This window comes from Leptodactylus fuscus, chromosome 3 (assembly GCF_031893055.1).
Source record: "Leptodactylus fuscus isolate aLepFus1 chromosome 3, aLepFus1.hap2, whole genome shotgun sequence".
Taxonomy (NCBI): Eukaryota; Metazoa; Chordata; class Amphibia; order Anura; family Leptodactylidae; genus Leptodactylus; species Leptodactylus fuscus.
The window spans coordinates 212273967-212290341 of record NC_134267.1 but is presented as its reverse complement, the minus strand read 5'-3'; the positions used below and the strand labels follow the sequence as shown (position 1 = coordinate 212290341).

General features: G+C 44.6%; 1 protein-coding gene across 1 annotated transcript; it reads left to right on the top strand.

The window, feature by feature from the left end:
• The first annotated feature begins 6503 nt into the window (after positions 1 to 6503).
• On the top strand, positions 6504 to 16156 carry ODC1 (ornithine decarboxylase 1). Its single transcript, XM_075266910.1, has 9 exons — positions 6504 to 6605; positions 6691 to 6864; positions 8975 to 9147; positions 9667 to 9801; positions 9969 to 10134; positions 12455 to 12602; positions 12680 to 12792; positions 15811 to 16025; positions 16108 to 16156. Exons 1-9 carry the CDS (start codon positions 6504 to 6506, stop codon positions 16154 to 16156), a joined length of 1275 nt encoding a protein of 424 aa, XP_075123011.1.
• Positions 16157 to 16375: the final 219 nt, after the last annotated feature.

Genomic DNA, 16375 nt, shown 5'->3' with positions numbered 1-16375 from the left:
ACTGACATGAAGGGTTCATCTCAAATTCAGATGACCCAGGAGAGTTTAAGGGCCCCTTCACATGGCGTAAGCTCGCCGCTCATTTAGACCCGTACACGCGAGTGCTTCGAAACACATCCCATTCACTTCAATGGGAGCGTGTGTAAAATTTTATAGTCTGAAAAATACGTTAATTCTGCACACAGTGTATGGCTAACTAACCTGTCTCTCTGGTTGTACCTAGAGGGGTAAAACCCTTGTATAATTGGGCTGCCTACAGACTCCAGGAAATGAAAATTTCGGTGAGTAAATTTTGATCTAACTCAGCCATGAAGTGCAAGCAGACATATAATGTCCAGAGTGGGATCATAGACCGTGTAGAAGTCGTCAATGCTATGTTGACTCACTTTATAGCAAGACTGGTGTATTGTATGCTAGTCATAATAAACGTCTGTGACCACTTCATAAATCATGTCCTGGCATCTGATTTACAATTTACACCTGGTGGAAACTTCAACTTCACACCAGGAATCTGGCATGAGTTTTAAAAAATCCCTTGGACTGAAGCGTCCCAACTTTGTGAAAGTAGATTGAGGAAGGTGTGATGAAAGGAAAGATTGTGCCACTACTGTAACTGCAATGCCAATTTTTTTTTTTCTTTATACCCATAAGATCTATTTTGAAAATTTTAAAAACCTTTTTTTTCCTAGTTTCTTTTCTAGTCTCAGTAGAGGACTTATATGTGTTATAGGTGCATAATTTTAGTTCACTGCCATATTTCGGTATTGCAGTGTGTTATACTGAAAGGCAGCCTATTGTCAGGCCTCTGACTACCATAGCAGCCTGTGATTGTATTGCATGGGGGAGGGAATGGTGAAGTACAGACCAAAGCATCTAAGAGCTTAAATTGGCAGGATCTGAGTTATGTCAGATTTCAGCCCTTGGGGTAGGGTGTGAGTCAAAAAGTATGAAAAAAAGTTAACATAACAATACAAACATTACCATAAACAATGGCAGGGAGCCTTGTGCTGCTGTTTGGGCTAAGGGAAAACAGATTATCCATATAATCTTCCATTCCCCCTACACCCAACAGCAGCACAAGATGGGGAACTAGCAAGTATCCTCCCATCTAGGGAGGGAGATCTTGGCAAGCAGATGCCAAGACAGAATGACCAAAGGCTACAGCCTTGGAACTGTGCCAGTCCAGTCCAATCTGTAATGCCTCGCAAACGTCAGATGAGAAATCCAGGATGCAGCAGAACATATTTGATCCAAGGAAAGTGAACGTCTCTCTTCCCAGGAATTTGAAATGACTGGTTGTGGCATGTACAAATTCCGGTACAGGTAGGGCTTGGGCAGAGGAGGTTGAATAAATCTGCCTAAGTGATCCCTCCACACGACTATCCATTGCTTCTTGAAGGTTGGACCCGTCTTCGGCAGGGATCACCGTACGTCTAGATAGCTAAAAGTTCCACCTGTCCTAACAGCACACAGGGGCAGGAATACCCTATCTTGTGCTGCTGTTGGGCGTAGGGGGAATATCTGTAGCAAGTCCGAAAAAGACAAGGATGACCGCAGCATCTGTTAACCATTGTTATCTATTGATTCTTAGTAACATCTGCGAGGAGTTTGTATGTTCTCCCCGTGTTTGTGTGGGTTCTTCCAGTTACTCAGGTTTCCTCCCACACTCCAAAGAGATAGAGATAGGGAACTTAGGCTGGTCTTACACGACCGTAGTTTAAAGGGGTATTCCCACGTCGCATACTCACCAGTCTTCACTGCTGTAAAATCTTCTTTCTTCCTGGTTTCTTGCGTTATTTGGTGGGCGGGTTTTCATATGCAACCTGCTGTTTAGCTCCGCCCCCAAATTAGTGTGTAGCTCCGCCCACCGCATAGCGTGATCCTATCAGGCGGCTGAAGGGCCTATGATGTCATCAAAGGTCCTCAAACAACACTATATGCACAATATTGGACCATGAAGTACAGGCAGGAGCAACTCCATTCTGTGTTACATACAGAGACTGCCTGTCTCTGCCATAATGAACACAATTGAGTTAGCTAGCCTGATAACTGGGAGAACAGAAGACGAGTTCAGAAATGAAAGCAGCTCCTCTCCCTTATCTGAGAGCAGGAAGCTAGGTCACATGGTGTAGACACAGGAATAGCTAGAAACACAGGCTCGCTCCAGTGCACTTAGCCCCTCCTCCCTGAGAGCAGGCAGATACATCACTTGACTTTTGAGCAGATAAGTCAAGGGCTGTGTCAACAATGAATTGAATAAAGTAAGATAGTGGACAAACAAAGCAGTTTTGCTGAAGCAGTGTATTTAGGAAAAGTCTTACATCCACATTAACAAGCAGTATAGATAGGATCCTTGTGATGGGACAACACCTTTAAGTCTGCAAATGGTCCGCAATTGAGGGTTTTCAATTGCGGACCGTTTGCGGACACATTATACGCAATGCAGCCTCTTGCACCACTGGATATTTTATCCGTGGTGTGCCGGGCCGCAATCGAGGTCCGCACTTTTTAGAACATGTCTGTAATGCCCGTAATTCACGGCACTGCACGGACTTGCCCATAGAACTCTATGGGTGAGTGCGGCAGGTCACGGACATCTGCGTAGTGTAAGTTGATGATCAGCAACTAGTGTTGCTGATCAGCAACTTGCAGATCGTAAAAGCATTACAGTCGTGTAAGACCAGCCTTAGACTGTGAGGCCTAATCAGGACAGAGACTAACTATCTGTAATGTATTGTGGAATATGATGGTGCTATATAAGTTGGCTCAATAAATATTATCATGGGAGGATTTTCCACAAACAATGGTACGTACAATCATGTGGTGGCTACAAGCATGTATTTAACTTATCTTAGATTTCTCTAGGAAGGAAAGCTATAAAGCGAGCCCCAACTCGAAGAAATCTGCCTCCTTTCTTTTCTTACAAAGTAGAAGAATGGAATGTAAATTTGCTTCCAGTTCACAACTATGGAGACTTTGTGTATCAGGTTTTCAGAAAGTTCTGTAGGTGTATACAGTGAGCCATACTCCCAACTCTTCTATTTGATTCTAATTCCAGATCCTATTTCACCATACATAATTCATGTATAATAATGACTGTACATTATCAGTAATAGTTAGAACATATAATATCTAAACTTTATTCACCTTTTCTAAAAGAAAATATGCAGCAGCTCCAACTACACCTGCACATGCAGCCAGTTTTTGAAGCAACTCGGCAGGGAGGTTGTTCCCGCCATCTTGGAGAACTAAGCACAGATCTTCTGTGGATGTAGCTTGCTCCAATCCTTCTATCTCTTCATGTCATCCCAGACAGACTGGATGATGCGGAGATCAGGGCTCTGCGGGGGCGGAACCATCACTTCTAGGACTCCTCCTCCAAAGGGCAAAGGTAACTCCAAATATTGTTGGGATTCAAATTTTTCTTTTCTTCCTCCACTTTGACTTTTGTTAATTGACCAAAAATAAACTATTAACCCTTCTACTTTTGAAAGCATTCTCACTTTGCAGCAATTTTATCCATACCTGGCCAAAACCTTTTGCACAATGCTGTAGATATCAGAATTTCATGTTATAGTAAGATAGTGGTGGTGTTGGCTTCCAAAAAGTCATTCAAGTCTATATACTCTAAATCTCAGATAGCAGATAATGGTTCCAAGTATAACCTCTTAAGATTACAGTTTATCAAGTCCCTAAGATACAATGGTTTACAATATACAGAACTTGTGACTCACTCACTTGAAGGGCTAAAGTTATAGATACTAGAAAAAAATGTTTTCCATGAGAGATATGTAAATTCCACTTCATGAAGAGGCTTGCCTGGATCGTAAACTAGGAATTTAAGCACAAGATATAAGTCCCAAAAAGGAGCAAAAGCATGAATGCCTTTAACCCCTAAGTATGCAGAGTAGTGTGAGACTTAAGGTTCAACCTCAGTTTTTCAAATCTAAGCCTTTTAAATGGCTTTAAGGCCAGGGGCCGGAAACACCGAGGGAAAAATCGCAGCATTATACAGTACAGGCAAAGTGGATGGGATTCATGTGAATCCCATGCTCACTCTGCGTTTAAAACTGCAGCACAGACACACTGAGTTTTCCAAAAACCGGCGCAGTTTTGCAAATTACAGCATGTCAATTATAAGTACGGAAATGCCAGCAGCTTCCCCGAAGATATAATGGTAACAGAAAGTCCGCAGTGGAAAACTCCATGAACTTTCTGTTCAAAGCGCTGCGGGAAGAACCGCGATGCATTCCCACAGCGCTTTAGCGCTGCGTATTGTCCCGTGGGGCCTTAGCCTTAGGAGTTTTCCAGGCTAGAAATATTGATGCCCTACCTTAAAGGGATTCTACCACTAAAACGCTGTTTTTTCTGCTTTAGACGTCGGAATAGCTCTTAGAAAGGCTATTCGTCTCTTACCTTTAGACGTGGTCTCCGCCGTGCCATTCCTTACAAATATCGGTTTTTACCGGTATGCTAATGAGTTCTCCCGCAGCAATGAGGGTTGGCCCCAGCACTCAAACGGCGATGGGGGTGTCCCCACTGCTGCCCGAGACCCTGTCTCCAGTGACGCCTCCTTCTTAACCTGCATCCTCCCCTTCTCTGTCGCCTTCCTTCTTCGTCAGCTCTGACACCTGCGCAGTCTTGCCTTGCAGCTTCGAAAATATGGCCGCAGACCGGTATGCGCAGTCGCCTCTACCAGTGTCTCGATGGCAGAGCCGACTGCGCAGGCGTCAGAGCTGACGAAGAAGGAAGACGACAGAAAAGGGGTAGGATGCAGGTGAAGAAGAAGGCGTCGCTGGAGACAGGGTCTTGGGCAGCAGTGGGAACGCCATTTGAGCACTGGGGCCCGCCCTCATTGCTGCGGAGAACTCATTAGCATACCGGTAAAAACCGGTATTTCTAAAGAACGGCGCGGCGGAGATGTCACTAGGGCAGGATATCACTAATTTAAAGGAAGAAAGCAGTCATGTTTTGTAATCTTGCACAACTCCTTTAATAGTACTTAAGAGGTTGTTCACGATATATATATATATATATTATTTTTTATATATTAGTCTGGGAAAAGTGAAAACAAAAAAAAAAAAATACCTGTCCCTGGTGCTCCAGAACCCTCAGTCCTTCTGCTCCGATGTTGTTTTGCGGTGAAAGTCCTCACTGGGTGTGGAGTCCCTTTCCTTAGGCCACAAGTAGTGACATCACATGTCCTTTGCTTAGGCCACTGATTGGTCTCAGTGGTCACATGTAGCAGGGACTATCGCTGGGAAAAAACACCGGAGCAGCAGGACAGAACGCGCTGGGAGACATTGGAGCAAAGGCACAGGTGAGTGTGTTTTTTTTTTTTGTTTTGTTTTGTTTTTTTACCTCCATCGGCCAGATATAATTGTTGCACATCTGTCATTTCACAAGTCCAAAGTCAACAAGGCGTCTGGTCAGATCGTGAGGTCCTACTCCTTTCAACGTCTCTCTGGCCCATATGCGGTTTTCCAGTCTCTGCAAAAATGACAGCTGACTACTAGAGATGAGCGAGTAGTACTCGATCGAGTATCGAAATACTCATACTCGATCGAACACTACTAGCTGTTCGAAGTTAGGATTCGATGCAGAACCAGTGTTGATTGGCAGAATGCTATACATTGCCAATCAATGCTGGTTCTTCTCTTACCTTTAGAAGTCTTCTCCCTGTACAGCGTTCCCGCGTCCTCTTCCAGCTCTGAATTCACTCTGCTTAGGCATCGGGCCTGGGCAGAGTCGACTGCGCATGCCCGCGCATGCGCAGTCGGTTCTGCCTAGGCCCGATGCCTAGCAGAGTGAATTCAAGGCCGGAAGAGGATGCGGGGACGCTGCGCAGGGAGAAGAATCCAGCCCGACCCTCACTCATGGACTTGGTAAGTAGAATTTGATCGAATGTTGCCTACCCCTGAAACAAGCATTTCCCCCCATAGACTATAATGGGGTTCGAAACCCGTTCGAACAGTCGAACAGTGTGCGGCTATTTGAATCGGATTTCGAACCTCGAACATTTTAGTGTTCGCTCATCTCTACTGACTACTCTTTATTATTTTGTTAAAGGACAGTTGATCCTCCATTAGTCTATGTTCACTTGCTGTATTGCTATTATGTATTTAAAGCCTATTGAATAGTACTATAGTTACTATGGATCCTTTATGGTCTCCTGTCATAGACATCAGCATATACTTTCAAGTGTTGGTGCAGACTGTAGTTGAAGTGCATGATAATGAAGCCTGGGAGTTGACATGTGCTGATCTCCTGGTAGAGAGTCCCAGCTTGTGTCATGAGACAAGTTTTCTGGTTAGGTAGTTATTCATTAAATAGATTTCAAGGCTTCTTCCCATTGATTCTAGATTAACCTTTGGAGATGTGTAATAGCTAGGTAATTTAGTCTTCTCTTTGCAGAACAGCAACAACATTGCAGTAAAGCACATTTGTAACTAGTCCCTTTGCCTTTATTCCAGTTCATCTTGTGATCTTATAAGGTTAAGACAATGAACACCTTCAGCAATGAAGAGTTTGACTTCAGCTTCCTTGAGGAAGGCTTTACTGCCCGGGATGTCCTGGAGCAGAAGATCAATGAAGTGTCCTTATCTGTAAGTTCATTCTCACGTAGTTGGGTTTACTCCATGGTTCTCTTTATTCTAGGTAAAGCTGAATTTAAGATTTCTTATATTTCAGAGGAACAAAGATTCCTTTTATGTTGCCGATCTTGGTGATATTGTGAAGAAACATGTTCGGTGGTTTAAAGCACTCCCACGAGTAACTCCATTTTATGCTGTTAAGTGTAACAATAACAAGTCCATTGTAAAGATGCTGTCCATTTTGGGAGCTGGATTTGACTGTGCCAGCAAGGTAAGTTGTTTCGGTTTGCAGTAAGTTGTAAGGGATTGCCCCATCAGAGACAATCCTTTCCAAAATCCAGATTCCAAGGAGCTCAGATGTGTCCTAATGCTGATTTGCAAAGAGAAGACACAGTGGCAACAAGAGGGGAAATGTCTTAATACATGGTAGCCTTTGAAATGAATGGCCTTCCTAGTAATACAAGGCTCGCATCTACCAGAATGGGGGCAAGTCCTTCAGAATGGCTCTCATCTAGCTCAGAGTAAAGTCCCAAGCAGGGGGTCCACCAGTATGATATCCATATGCCATAGTAGGGGATATGGATAGTAGCTGTCTTCATGAGACAAGGCCTTTAATGTGAGGCCGAAGACTTTTGTCAGTGGCGGATCCAGGGTTTGCAGGGCCCTGGGCAATTGACTTTGGCGGGGCCCTACTTACTGGGGGTCTCGCACTTCTAACCTGTACTTCCCAACTGTTGAAGACTAGAAAGAGGGAACAAAATGTGCGGCGCGCTCAGCGCGCTGCAGCAAATTAGGACCCGCCCACTTTTATGTTGACTCCACCCATTCTCATTCAATTTTCATGTGATTCCACACAGTATAATCCTCCTACAGTCACCCGTAAATTATATCTCCCCCCCATTTTCATATACACCCTTCATCTACCCCTAGTTTCATGTCCCCCCCCCTCTATCTCTGTCCCCAGTTTCATGCCATTCTCCCCCTTTATATGCCCACAGTTTCATTTCCCCCCGTCTCTGCCCCAGTGTCATGCCGTTCTCCCCCTTCATCTGCCCCAGTGTCATGCCATTCTCCCCCCTTCATCTGCCCCAGTGTCATGCCATTCCCCCCCTTCATCTGCCCTAGTGTCATGCCGTTCTCCCCCTCCATCTGCCCCAGTGTCATGCTGTTCTCCCCCCTTCATCTGCCCCAGTGTCATGCTGTTCTCCCCCCTCCATCTGCCGCAGTGTCATGCCGTTCTCCCCCCTCCATCTACCCCAGTGTCATGCCGTTCTCCCCCCTCCATCTGCCTCAGTGTCATGCTGTTCTCTCCCCCTCTATCTGCCCCAGTGTCATGCCATTCTCCCCCCTCCATCTGCCCCAGTGTCATGCCATTCTCCCCCCTCCATCTGCCCCAGTGTCATGCCATTCTCCCCCTCCATCTGCCCCAGTGTCATGCTGTTCTTCCCCCCTTCATCTGCCCCAGTGTCATGCCATTCTCCCCCTCCATCTGCCCCAGTGTCATGCCGTTCTTCCCCCTTCATCTGCCCTAGTGTCATGCCATTCTCCCCCCTCCATCAGCCCCAGTGTCATGCTGTTCTTCCCCCCTTCATCTGCCCCAGTGTCATGCCATTCTCCCCCCTCCATCTGCCCCAGTGTCATGCTGTTCTTCCCCCCTTCATCTGCCCCAGTGTCATGCCATTCTCCCCCCTCCATCTGCCCCAGTGTCATGCTGTTCTTCCCCCCTTCATCTGCCCTAGTGTCATGCCATTCTCCCCCCTCCATCTGCCCCAGTGTCATGCTGTTCTTCCCCCCTTCATCTGCCCCAGTGTCATGCCATTCTCCCCCCTCCATCTGCCCCAGTGTCATGCTGTTCTTCCCCCCTTCATCTGCCCCAGTGTCATGCCATTCTCCCCCCTCCATCTGCCCCAGTGTCATGCTGTTCTCTCCCCCTTCATCTGCCCCAGTGTCATGCCATTCTCCCCCCTCCATCTGCCCCAGTGTCATGCTGTTCTCTCCCCCTCTTCATCTGCCCCAGTGTCATGCCGTTCTCCCCCTTCATCTGCCCCAGTGTCATGCCATTCTCCCCCCTAAGCGCGGGGCCCCGGGCGGTTGCCCGGCTCGCCCGGCCCTGGATCCGCCCCTGACTTTTGTAAAAGAGGTTTTTAAGGCCAGGTTCACACTATTGCTCGTTCTCCGGTTGAGGATACCATTCCCCATCCTGCAAGTGGGCAGAAACCCAACCGACCCCTTTATAGTCTATGGGGTCCAAAGGGTTTCTACGGGTAACCACTTTTTTAAGCAGATTGGGTTTAGGTTTTTTGGGACCCCAAGCAGACCAAAAGAAAAGAGACTTCAATGCAGGTGTGAACCTAGTATAATTGTTCCCCATCTCTCTCAAGGCTGAAATACAACTTGTCCAGAGCCTTGGTGTTTCACCCGAAAGAATCATCTATGCCAACCCATGCAAACCAGATTCCCAGATCAAGTATGCAGCAATCAGTGGTGTGGAGAAGCTGACCTTTGATTGTGAATCTGAATTGGTAACAATCGCACAAAATCACCCCAATGCCAAGTAAGTCAAAGTAAACCTATTTTGATGACTTTTACATCAGAAGTGTTGTCCCTAATCTACTGGGTGAAAACAGAAGATTCTGCTCCATAACTCTCCTAACTCAGATGGATCACAGTTTGTGAGATTAGTAAATTAGAATCAGTATTATCAGAACTAATGTGAATAAAGCTCTGACATAATGAGAAAACTTACTGTGTTCTGCAGCAGCCTCTGTTTGTCTGAGTCTTTACCTTTCTATCACACCTCTCCATCACCCTCTTCCCTCTCCATAGAGTTCTATGGGCATCTGAAAACTGATAGTGACAGTTCATCTTGGGAGATCAGGACAAATTCAGCAGAGATTTCAGAGTGAATGTCCATATAGGAGGGAGGAAAGGAGGAGGAAAGTAGCCTGATAAGTGGGGAAAAAATGCATTTATCTCTGATAAGATATATTACAAAGGTTTTGCCTCATTAAGCATATATGCCAAATTTTATTCTATTTCTACAGGTGTAAATGACCTGCCTTATTTCTTTCAGGCTTGTTTTGCGAATAGCCACAGGTGACTCAAGAGCAGTGTGTCTTCCTACCGTAAAGTTTGGGGCCTCTCTTAAAGCATGTAGGACTCTTCTGGAACGTGCAAAGGAGCTCAACATGGAGATCATTGGAGTATGGTAGGGAACCATTATTAGTAGATTTCTACTTGACCAACCCAACGCCATACTCACAAAGTACTATCCCATTAGAAGCGTTTGGCTTTCAACTTGGCTTATTAACCTTATATTTTGTATATAAATGGCGGTAATCTAATACCTTGCCTTTTCTATTTTCTCCAAACCAGTTTCCATGTCGGTAATAGATGCACAGATCGTGAGACGTTTGTTCAAGCTGTTTCTGATGCTCGAAACATCTTTGATATGGCAACTGAGCTTGGATTCAGTATGCGCTTGCTTGACATTGGTGGTGGCTTTTTTGGACATGAAGATGTCAAGCTCAAATTTGAGGACGTAAGTTGACTTCTAACCTTGTCTTCGGATGTTACAACATCTGCTCGTGGCTGGGTCTGCTCAGTCTAGATTGAATACGAGAACTCTAAGGTTGGCCATACACTTTAGATTTTGGACAACCGTCATACGACCGTCCAATTGATCATGGGATCATTTGTGTGAACCATTGCACCTTCAATATTAAGAACTGGCCACTCAGGGAGGCAATTTAGTTGTTAAAAAAGAATCCACAATGGGGAGATTATTGTCAACGTATCTATTGCCACTTGTGCCACCTCCCTTGTTCTGCACTTCACTTGCTACTTTCCGCTAATGTGGGCAGAGCGGGGCAGGCCGAGGTAGGGCGCCTTGGTCCGACATATTTATTATAACTCACACCAGTTTCTGACAAGTGTACAGTCATGGCCAAAAGTTTTGAGAATGACACAAATCTTATATTTTCACATGATCTGCTGCCCTCTGGTTTTTCTGTGTGTTTGTCAGATGTTTTTGTCACATACAGAAATATAATTGCAATCATATTATGAGCAACAAAAGCTTATATTGACAGTTAGAATGAGTTAATGCAGCGTTGCAATATTTGCAGTGTTGCCCCTTCTTCTTCAGGACCACTGCAATTCTCCCTGGCATGCTCTCAATCAACTTCTGGACCAAATCCTGTCTGATAGCAGTCCATTCTTGCACAATCAATGCTTGCATTTTGTCAGAATTTGTAGGTTTTTGTTTGTCCACCCGTCTCTTGATGATTGACCACAAGTTCTCAATGGGATTATGATCTGGGGAGTTTCCAGGCCATGGACCCAAAATCTCTATGTTTTCTTCCCTGAGCCATTTAGTTATCACCTTTGCTTTATGGCAAGGTGCTCCATCATGCTGGAAAAGGCATTGTTGATCGCCAAACTGCTTTTGGACGGTTGGGAGAAGTTGATCTTGGAGGACATTCTGGTACCATTCTTTATTCATGGCTGTGTTTTTAGGCAAGACTGTGAGAGAGCCGATTCCCTTGGCTGAGAAGCAACCCCACACATGAATGGTTTCAGGATGCTTTACAGTTGGCATGAGACAAGACTGGTGGTAGCGCTCACCTCGTCTTCTCCGAATAAGATGTTTTCCAGATGTCCCAAACAATCGAAAAGGGGATTCATCAGAGAAAATGACTTTACCCCAGTCCTCAGCAGTCCACTCCCTGTACCTTTTGCAGAATATCAGTCAGTCCCTGATGTTTTTTCTGGAGAGAAGTGGCTTCTTTGCTGCCCTCCTTGAGACCAGGCCTTGCTCCAAGAGTCTCCGCCTCACAGTGCGTGCAGATGCACTCACACCTGCCTGCTGCCATTCCTGAGCAAGCTCTGCACTGCTGGTAGCCCGATCCTGCAGCTGAAACACTTTTAAGAGATGGTCCTGGCGCTTGCTGGTCTTTCTTGGGCGCCCTGGAGCCTTTTTGCCAACAATGGAACCTCTCTCCTTGAAGTTCTTGATGATGCGATAGATTGTTGACTGAGGTGCAATCTTTCTAGCTGCAATACTCTTCCCTGTTAGGCCATTTTTGTGCAGTGCAATGATGACTGCACGTGTTTCTTTAGAGATAACCATGGTTAACAGAAGAGAAACAATGATGCCAAGCACCAGCCTCCATTTAAAGTGTCCAGTGGTGTCATTCTTACTTAATCATGACAGATTGATCTCCAGCCATGTCCTCATCAACACCCACACCTGTGTTACTGGAGCAATCACTGAAACGATGTTAGCTGGTCCTTTTAAGGCAGGGCTGCAATGATGTTGAAATGTGTTTTGGGGGATAAAGTTCATTTTCTAGGCAAATATTGACTTTGCAAGTAATTGCTGTTAAGCTGATCACTCTTTATAACATTCTGGAGTATATGCAAATTGCCATTAGAAAAACTGAAGCAGCAGACTTTGTAAAAATTAATATTTGTATCATTCTCAAAACTTTTGGCCATGACTGTAGACTTCCATTCTGTCACATGGGTGTATACTTCACTTATTATTAATGGCTGGAGCCTCTTGATAATTCAGGTGCCCCTTGTGTCAACTGGGTTTTTTATTTGGATTGATGTATGCAACACCAGTCTTAACCTGTCTCAACGAGTCTTTGCAAGATGGCTCATGCTCGGCCAAAATTGGCCAATCATGCCAAACAGTGGTATTGAAAATATCCAGAATATCCAGAATGGCTGATCTGTATTCAGCAGACTGAAATCTGCTATTGACCAGCCATTTGCGGCATGTGTATGGTTGGTATGTTTGTGTTATTCGGTACTTTTGGCCTTGTACTTGACCAGTAAATCCACTTACTTTTTAGGTGACATCTGTATTAAATCCTGCTCTAGATAAATACTTCCCAGCTGATTCCGGTGTGCAGATTATTGCAGAACCAGGACGATACTATGTTGCTTCAGCCTTCACTCTCGCTGTCAATATCATTACAAAGAAGGTTATAGCGACCGGTGGTATGTGTGAACGGTTTCGTTAAACTTTTATGAAAATGGACAAATATGGCAAGCAGATCTAATTTTTGTTATTTCAGATGATGACTCTTCACGTGACAAAACCTTCATGTATTACGTCAATGATGGTATCTATGGAGCTTTCAGTTGTACCTTATATGACCGTACTGATGTGAAGCCTGTGCTCCATAAGGTAAGATTGTATCTGCTTTATTTTGCTTAATAAGTTAAAAAGGACTATACCGCAATACCAGGAATGGCCTATTGACAAGAGCGGCGCTGTTTCCGGAGAAAAGAGCAAATTATATGTTCCAAATCTTGTGTGACTCAGATTAGAATTTGGTGGACCAGATTAATGTTCACATGGATACCATCTAGAGATGAAGGAGAAATTACCCTTTCATGCACTCTCTGGTTAGATAAAGGGTAAAACTTATTATAGAAAATAAAAAATAAACTCCCTGCCAATCCCCGATCATATTGTTGTTCTGATCGCCCATAGCTATAGAATAAACTGTACATATCTGAAATTTCCTGGAGTCCGTAGGCAGCACAGTATGGGTTAATTGCTTAACTCCCTAACCAGAATAGGTGACATATTAGGTAGCAGCAAAGGTGAAGATACATGAGGGGCCCAGCCATACCCTGCTCCTTGCAGCCAATGCTTCTTCACCCTGGTAAGTATGTAAATGGTCAGTGAAACAATTATCTAATCCTCAGAATTCTATAGAAGGACGGAGAAAACCACACAATGAGGTAAGAATATTTTAGGGAGGGAAGTCTGCAATGCCTATAGACATCAGGAAATTACAATTTCATGTAAGTATATATAATCCTTCCTGGACAACGCTGTTAATATGTTCATTTCATGTCTGGTATTACATCTCATAAATGGGGGTCCCTGTAATTCGCAGCTTCTTGCACTCCCTTCTGTGGGACATCTTAGATTAGCTGAGCCTTTCTAAGATGGGATCCACATCTATGGGACAGTTATGGCATTTCCTGTGGATATGTCTTAGTTGTCCCAAATGGATTGACCCCCTTTAATCAGTAGGGCTACACAAAGTCTCAGTACGGCCCAGGCTTTATGGACAATTTGTTTTGTGAATAGGCCATGCAGTTCTTAAAAGGGTTGTGCAGGACTTCAAAAATATGGCTGCTTTCTTCTTCTCAGGAAGTGACATCATGATCACTGGTCACATGCCCATACTGCAACTCAATCCCATTCATTTTATTAGGATGGATTGGCCAATGGCACCAATGGATGTGACGTCACTTCCTGAGAAGAATAATAGAGCCATGTCTTGAACAACCCCTTGAATCTGTGGAGTAACTAGAGACTTGGTCTTGGTGCAAACTTTGATCGGGCTCCCTAGCCTATCTCTGCAATGTATTCTTGATAGCGGCAGTTATGGGTATCCCAGAGACTTGAAAGAAATACAGCTATTGTACCCACAACTGCTGTTATCCAGAAATACCATGAATAAGAAGCGTAACACCCAGCCTATCAATACATTCATTGAAAGATATAAATAATTATGACCGTTATGATCTGAGAGCCTACATATTGTTCTCAGCTGTCATGGACACCTGATGGATCCACCAATCTCACCATGTGTAAATCTTCCTGGGGAATCAAAGTAAGAGGGTAGGTAGGTGGGTTGCACCATGGGAAGGGAATTGGAGTGAGAACTGTGCTTATAATTAAGGGTTAATGCCCCTGGTTGGAGCCAACTCTGAAGGCATTACTGCTGGGTCTACGCTGTATGAAATAGTGTAGACATGGTGGTCTTGGCGCCCACTCTGCTTTTGAGCAGGCGCCATATTTATAGAGCAAAGGCTTGCAATATTTTGTAGGTCTCCTATGTAGAACTAGTATTCGATCAGCACACCGTATGGTAACTGCATGGTAGTATTACTGGTTATATTGGTGTTTGTATAGTATTAGTCAGGCTCGGACTGGCCCACAGGGGAACCAGCGAATCCACTATGGGCCCTGTAATTTTGGGGGCCCTATGCTTTTTTAATAGGCTATACTTAGGATAGTCCATCAATATTACATCTGTGGGGCCTGACAGCCAGCAGATCAGTTTTTCCGGTACAGCGCGGCTATTGTTAATAATCTAAGGATAGTCCATCTGTATTAAAAAGTTGGATAACCCATTTATTGCATGGAGACATAATCTATATTAGGGGTACAGGGAACACTGTGGTTGAACAAAGACATGCGGGGGGGGGAGATATACAGGAAAGACATGCGGGGGGGGGGGAGATATACAGGAAAGGGGTCTTTATAACATGGTGTAAATGATGATTTCTCTGAAATTGGCGAGTAGTAGTAGGATGGCCCCTAGAATCAATTCCACTGGTGGGCTCTGGACATCCCTATCAGACATTGACCAGGATTTGTGCCTAAAGCAGGTCCTTAAAGGAGCTCTATCAGCAAAATCATGCTGCTAGAGCCCCACATATGCGTGCATAGCCTTTAAAAAGGCTATTCAGGCACCGTAAAAGTTATATTAAACTACCCCCCCGTTTTAAAATAAAACCCTAAAAAAGAATGTGCTCTACTTACCGAACGTGCACGCTGGGTGGGCATTCAGGGTGTGTCTTCATCTTCATCCACGCCTCTTCTTCCTCCAATGTCCTCGGGTCCCGTCTACCTCCGGCGCTCGAACGGACGTTGATAAAAAAAAAATAGCCTGGGCGCATGCGCAGTAGCCGTAGTAGAAGCCGCATGCTACTGCGCATGCGCCCAGGCTATTTTTTTTTAAATCAGTGTCCGTTTGAGAGCGCCGGAGGAGGACGGGACCGGAGGAAGAAGAGGCGTGGACGAAGATGAAGACACACCCTGAATGCCCGCCCAGCGTGCACGATCCGTAAGTAGAGCACTTTCTTTTTTAGGTTATTATTTTAAAACGGGGGGTAGTTTAATATAACTTTTACGGTGTCTGAATAGCCTTTTTAAAGGCTATTCACGCATATGTGGAGCTCTATCAGCATGATTTTGCTGATAGAGCCCCTTTAAACCATGTGTGCAAATTACTAAAATAGTGTCTGTTCATTTGGAATCAAAACAATCTGGTCATTAAGAGTCTAAGTCTATACAATGTTGCTCACTGCATTGACTACTTTCCATTGGGCACTTTTGTTTTTGAAGTTGTTGTTGAGCTGCAATTTGTGGCCAAACTTAAGGACTTTGTCTTTACAGAAGCCTAAATTGGATGAAAAATATTACCTTAGTAGCCTTTGGGGACCAACATGTAACATAGATGATCGTATAAAGGAGAGATGTGACCTACCAGAGCTGCAGGTTGGAGACTGGATCCTGTTTGAAAACATGGGGGCTTATACTGAAGTTGCATCATCAACATTTAATGGAATCCAAAGACCCTTACTCTTCTGCGTGATATCAAGGTCATGCTGGTAAGAGTCGGCAGGTTCTAACCTTGGCTGGATTAGGATCTTTTTTGCTACTGGAAGTAACGTTGTTGTGTTTCCTCTTCAGGCAACTAATGCATGATATCCAAGAACATGGCATCATCCCTCAGCTTTAGTTCAGTAAGCCTCAATCTAGAGATGTTTGCTGACAGTTTTTAACAATAGTTTTTCAATGTTTGGAATGGAAACAGGTCTGATCAGTCATAAAAAAAGCAACTGTACAACACTATGTGGGGCAACAAATACAGAGTCCATCAGCCTTGACATGAGGCAGAAGACAGGGACCCACAAAGCAGAGACCGGGCGCAGGTGTGAACCCCCTCTTTTTTTTTTGA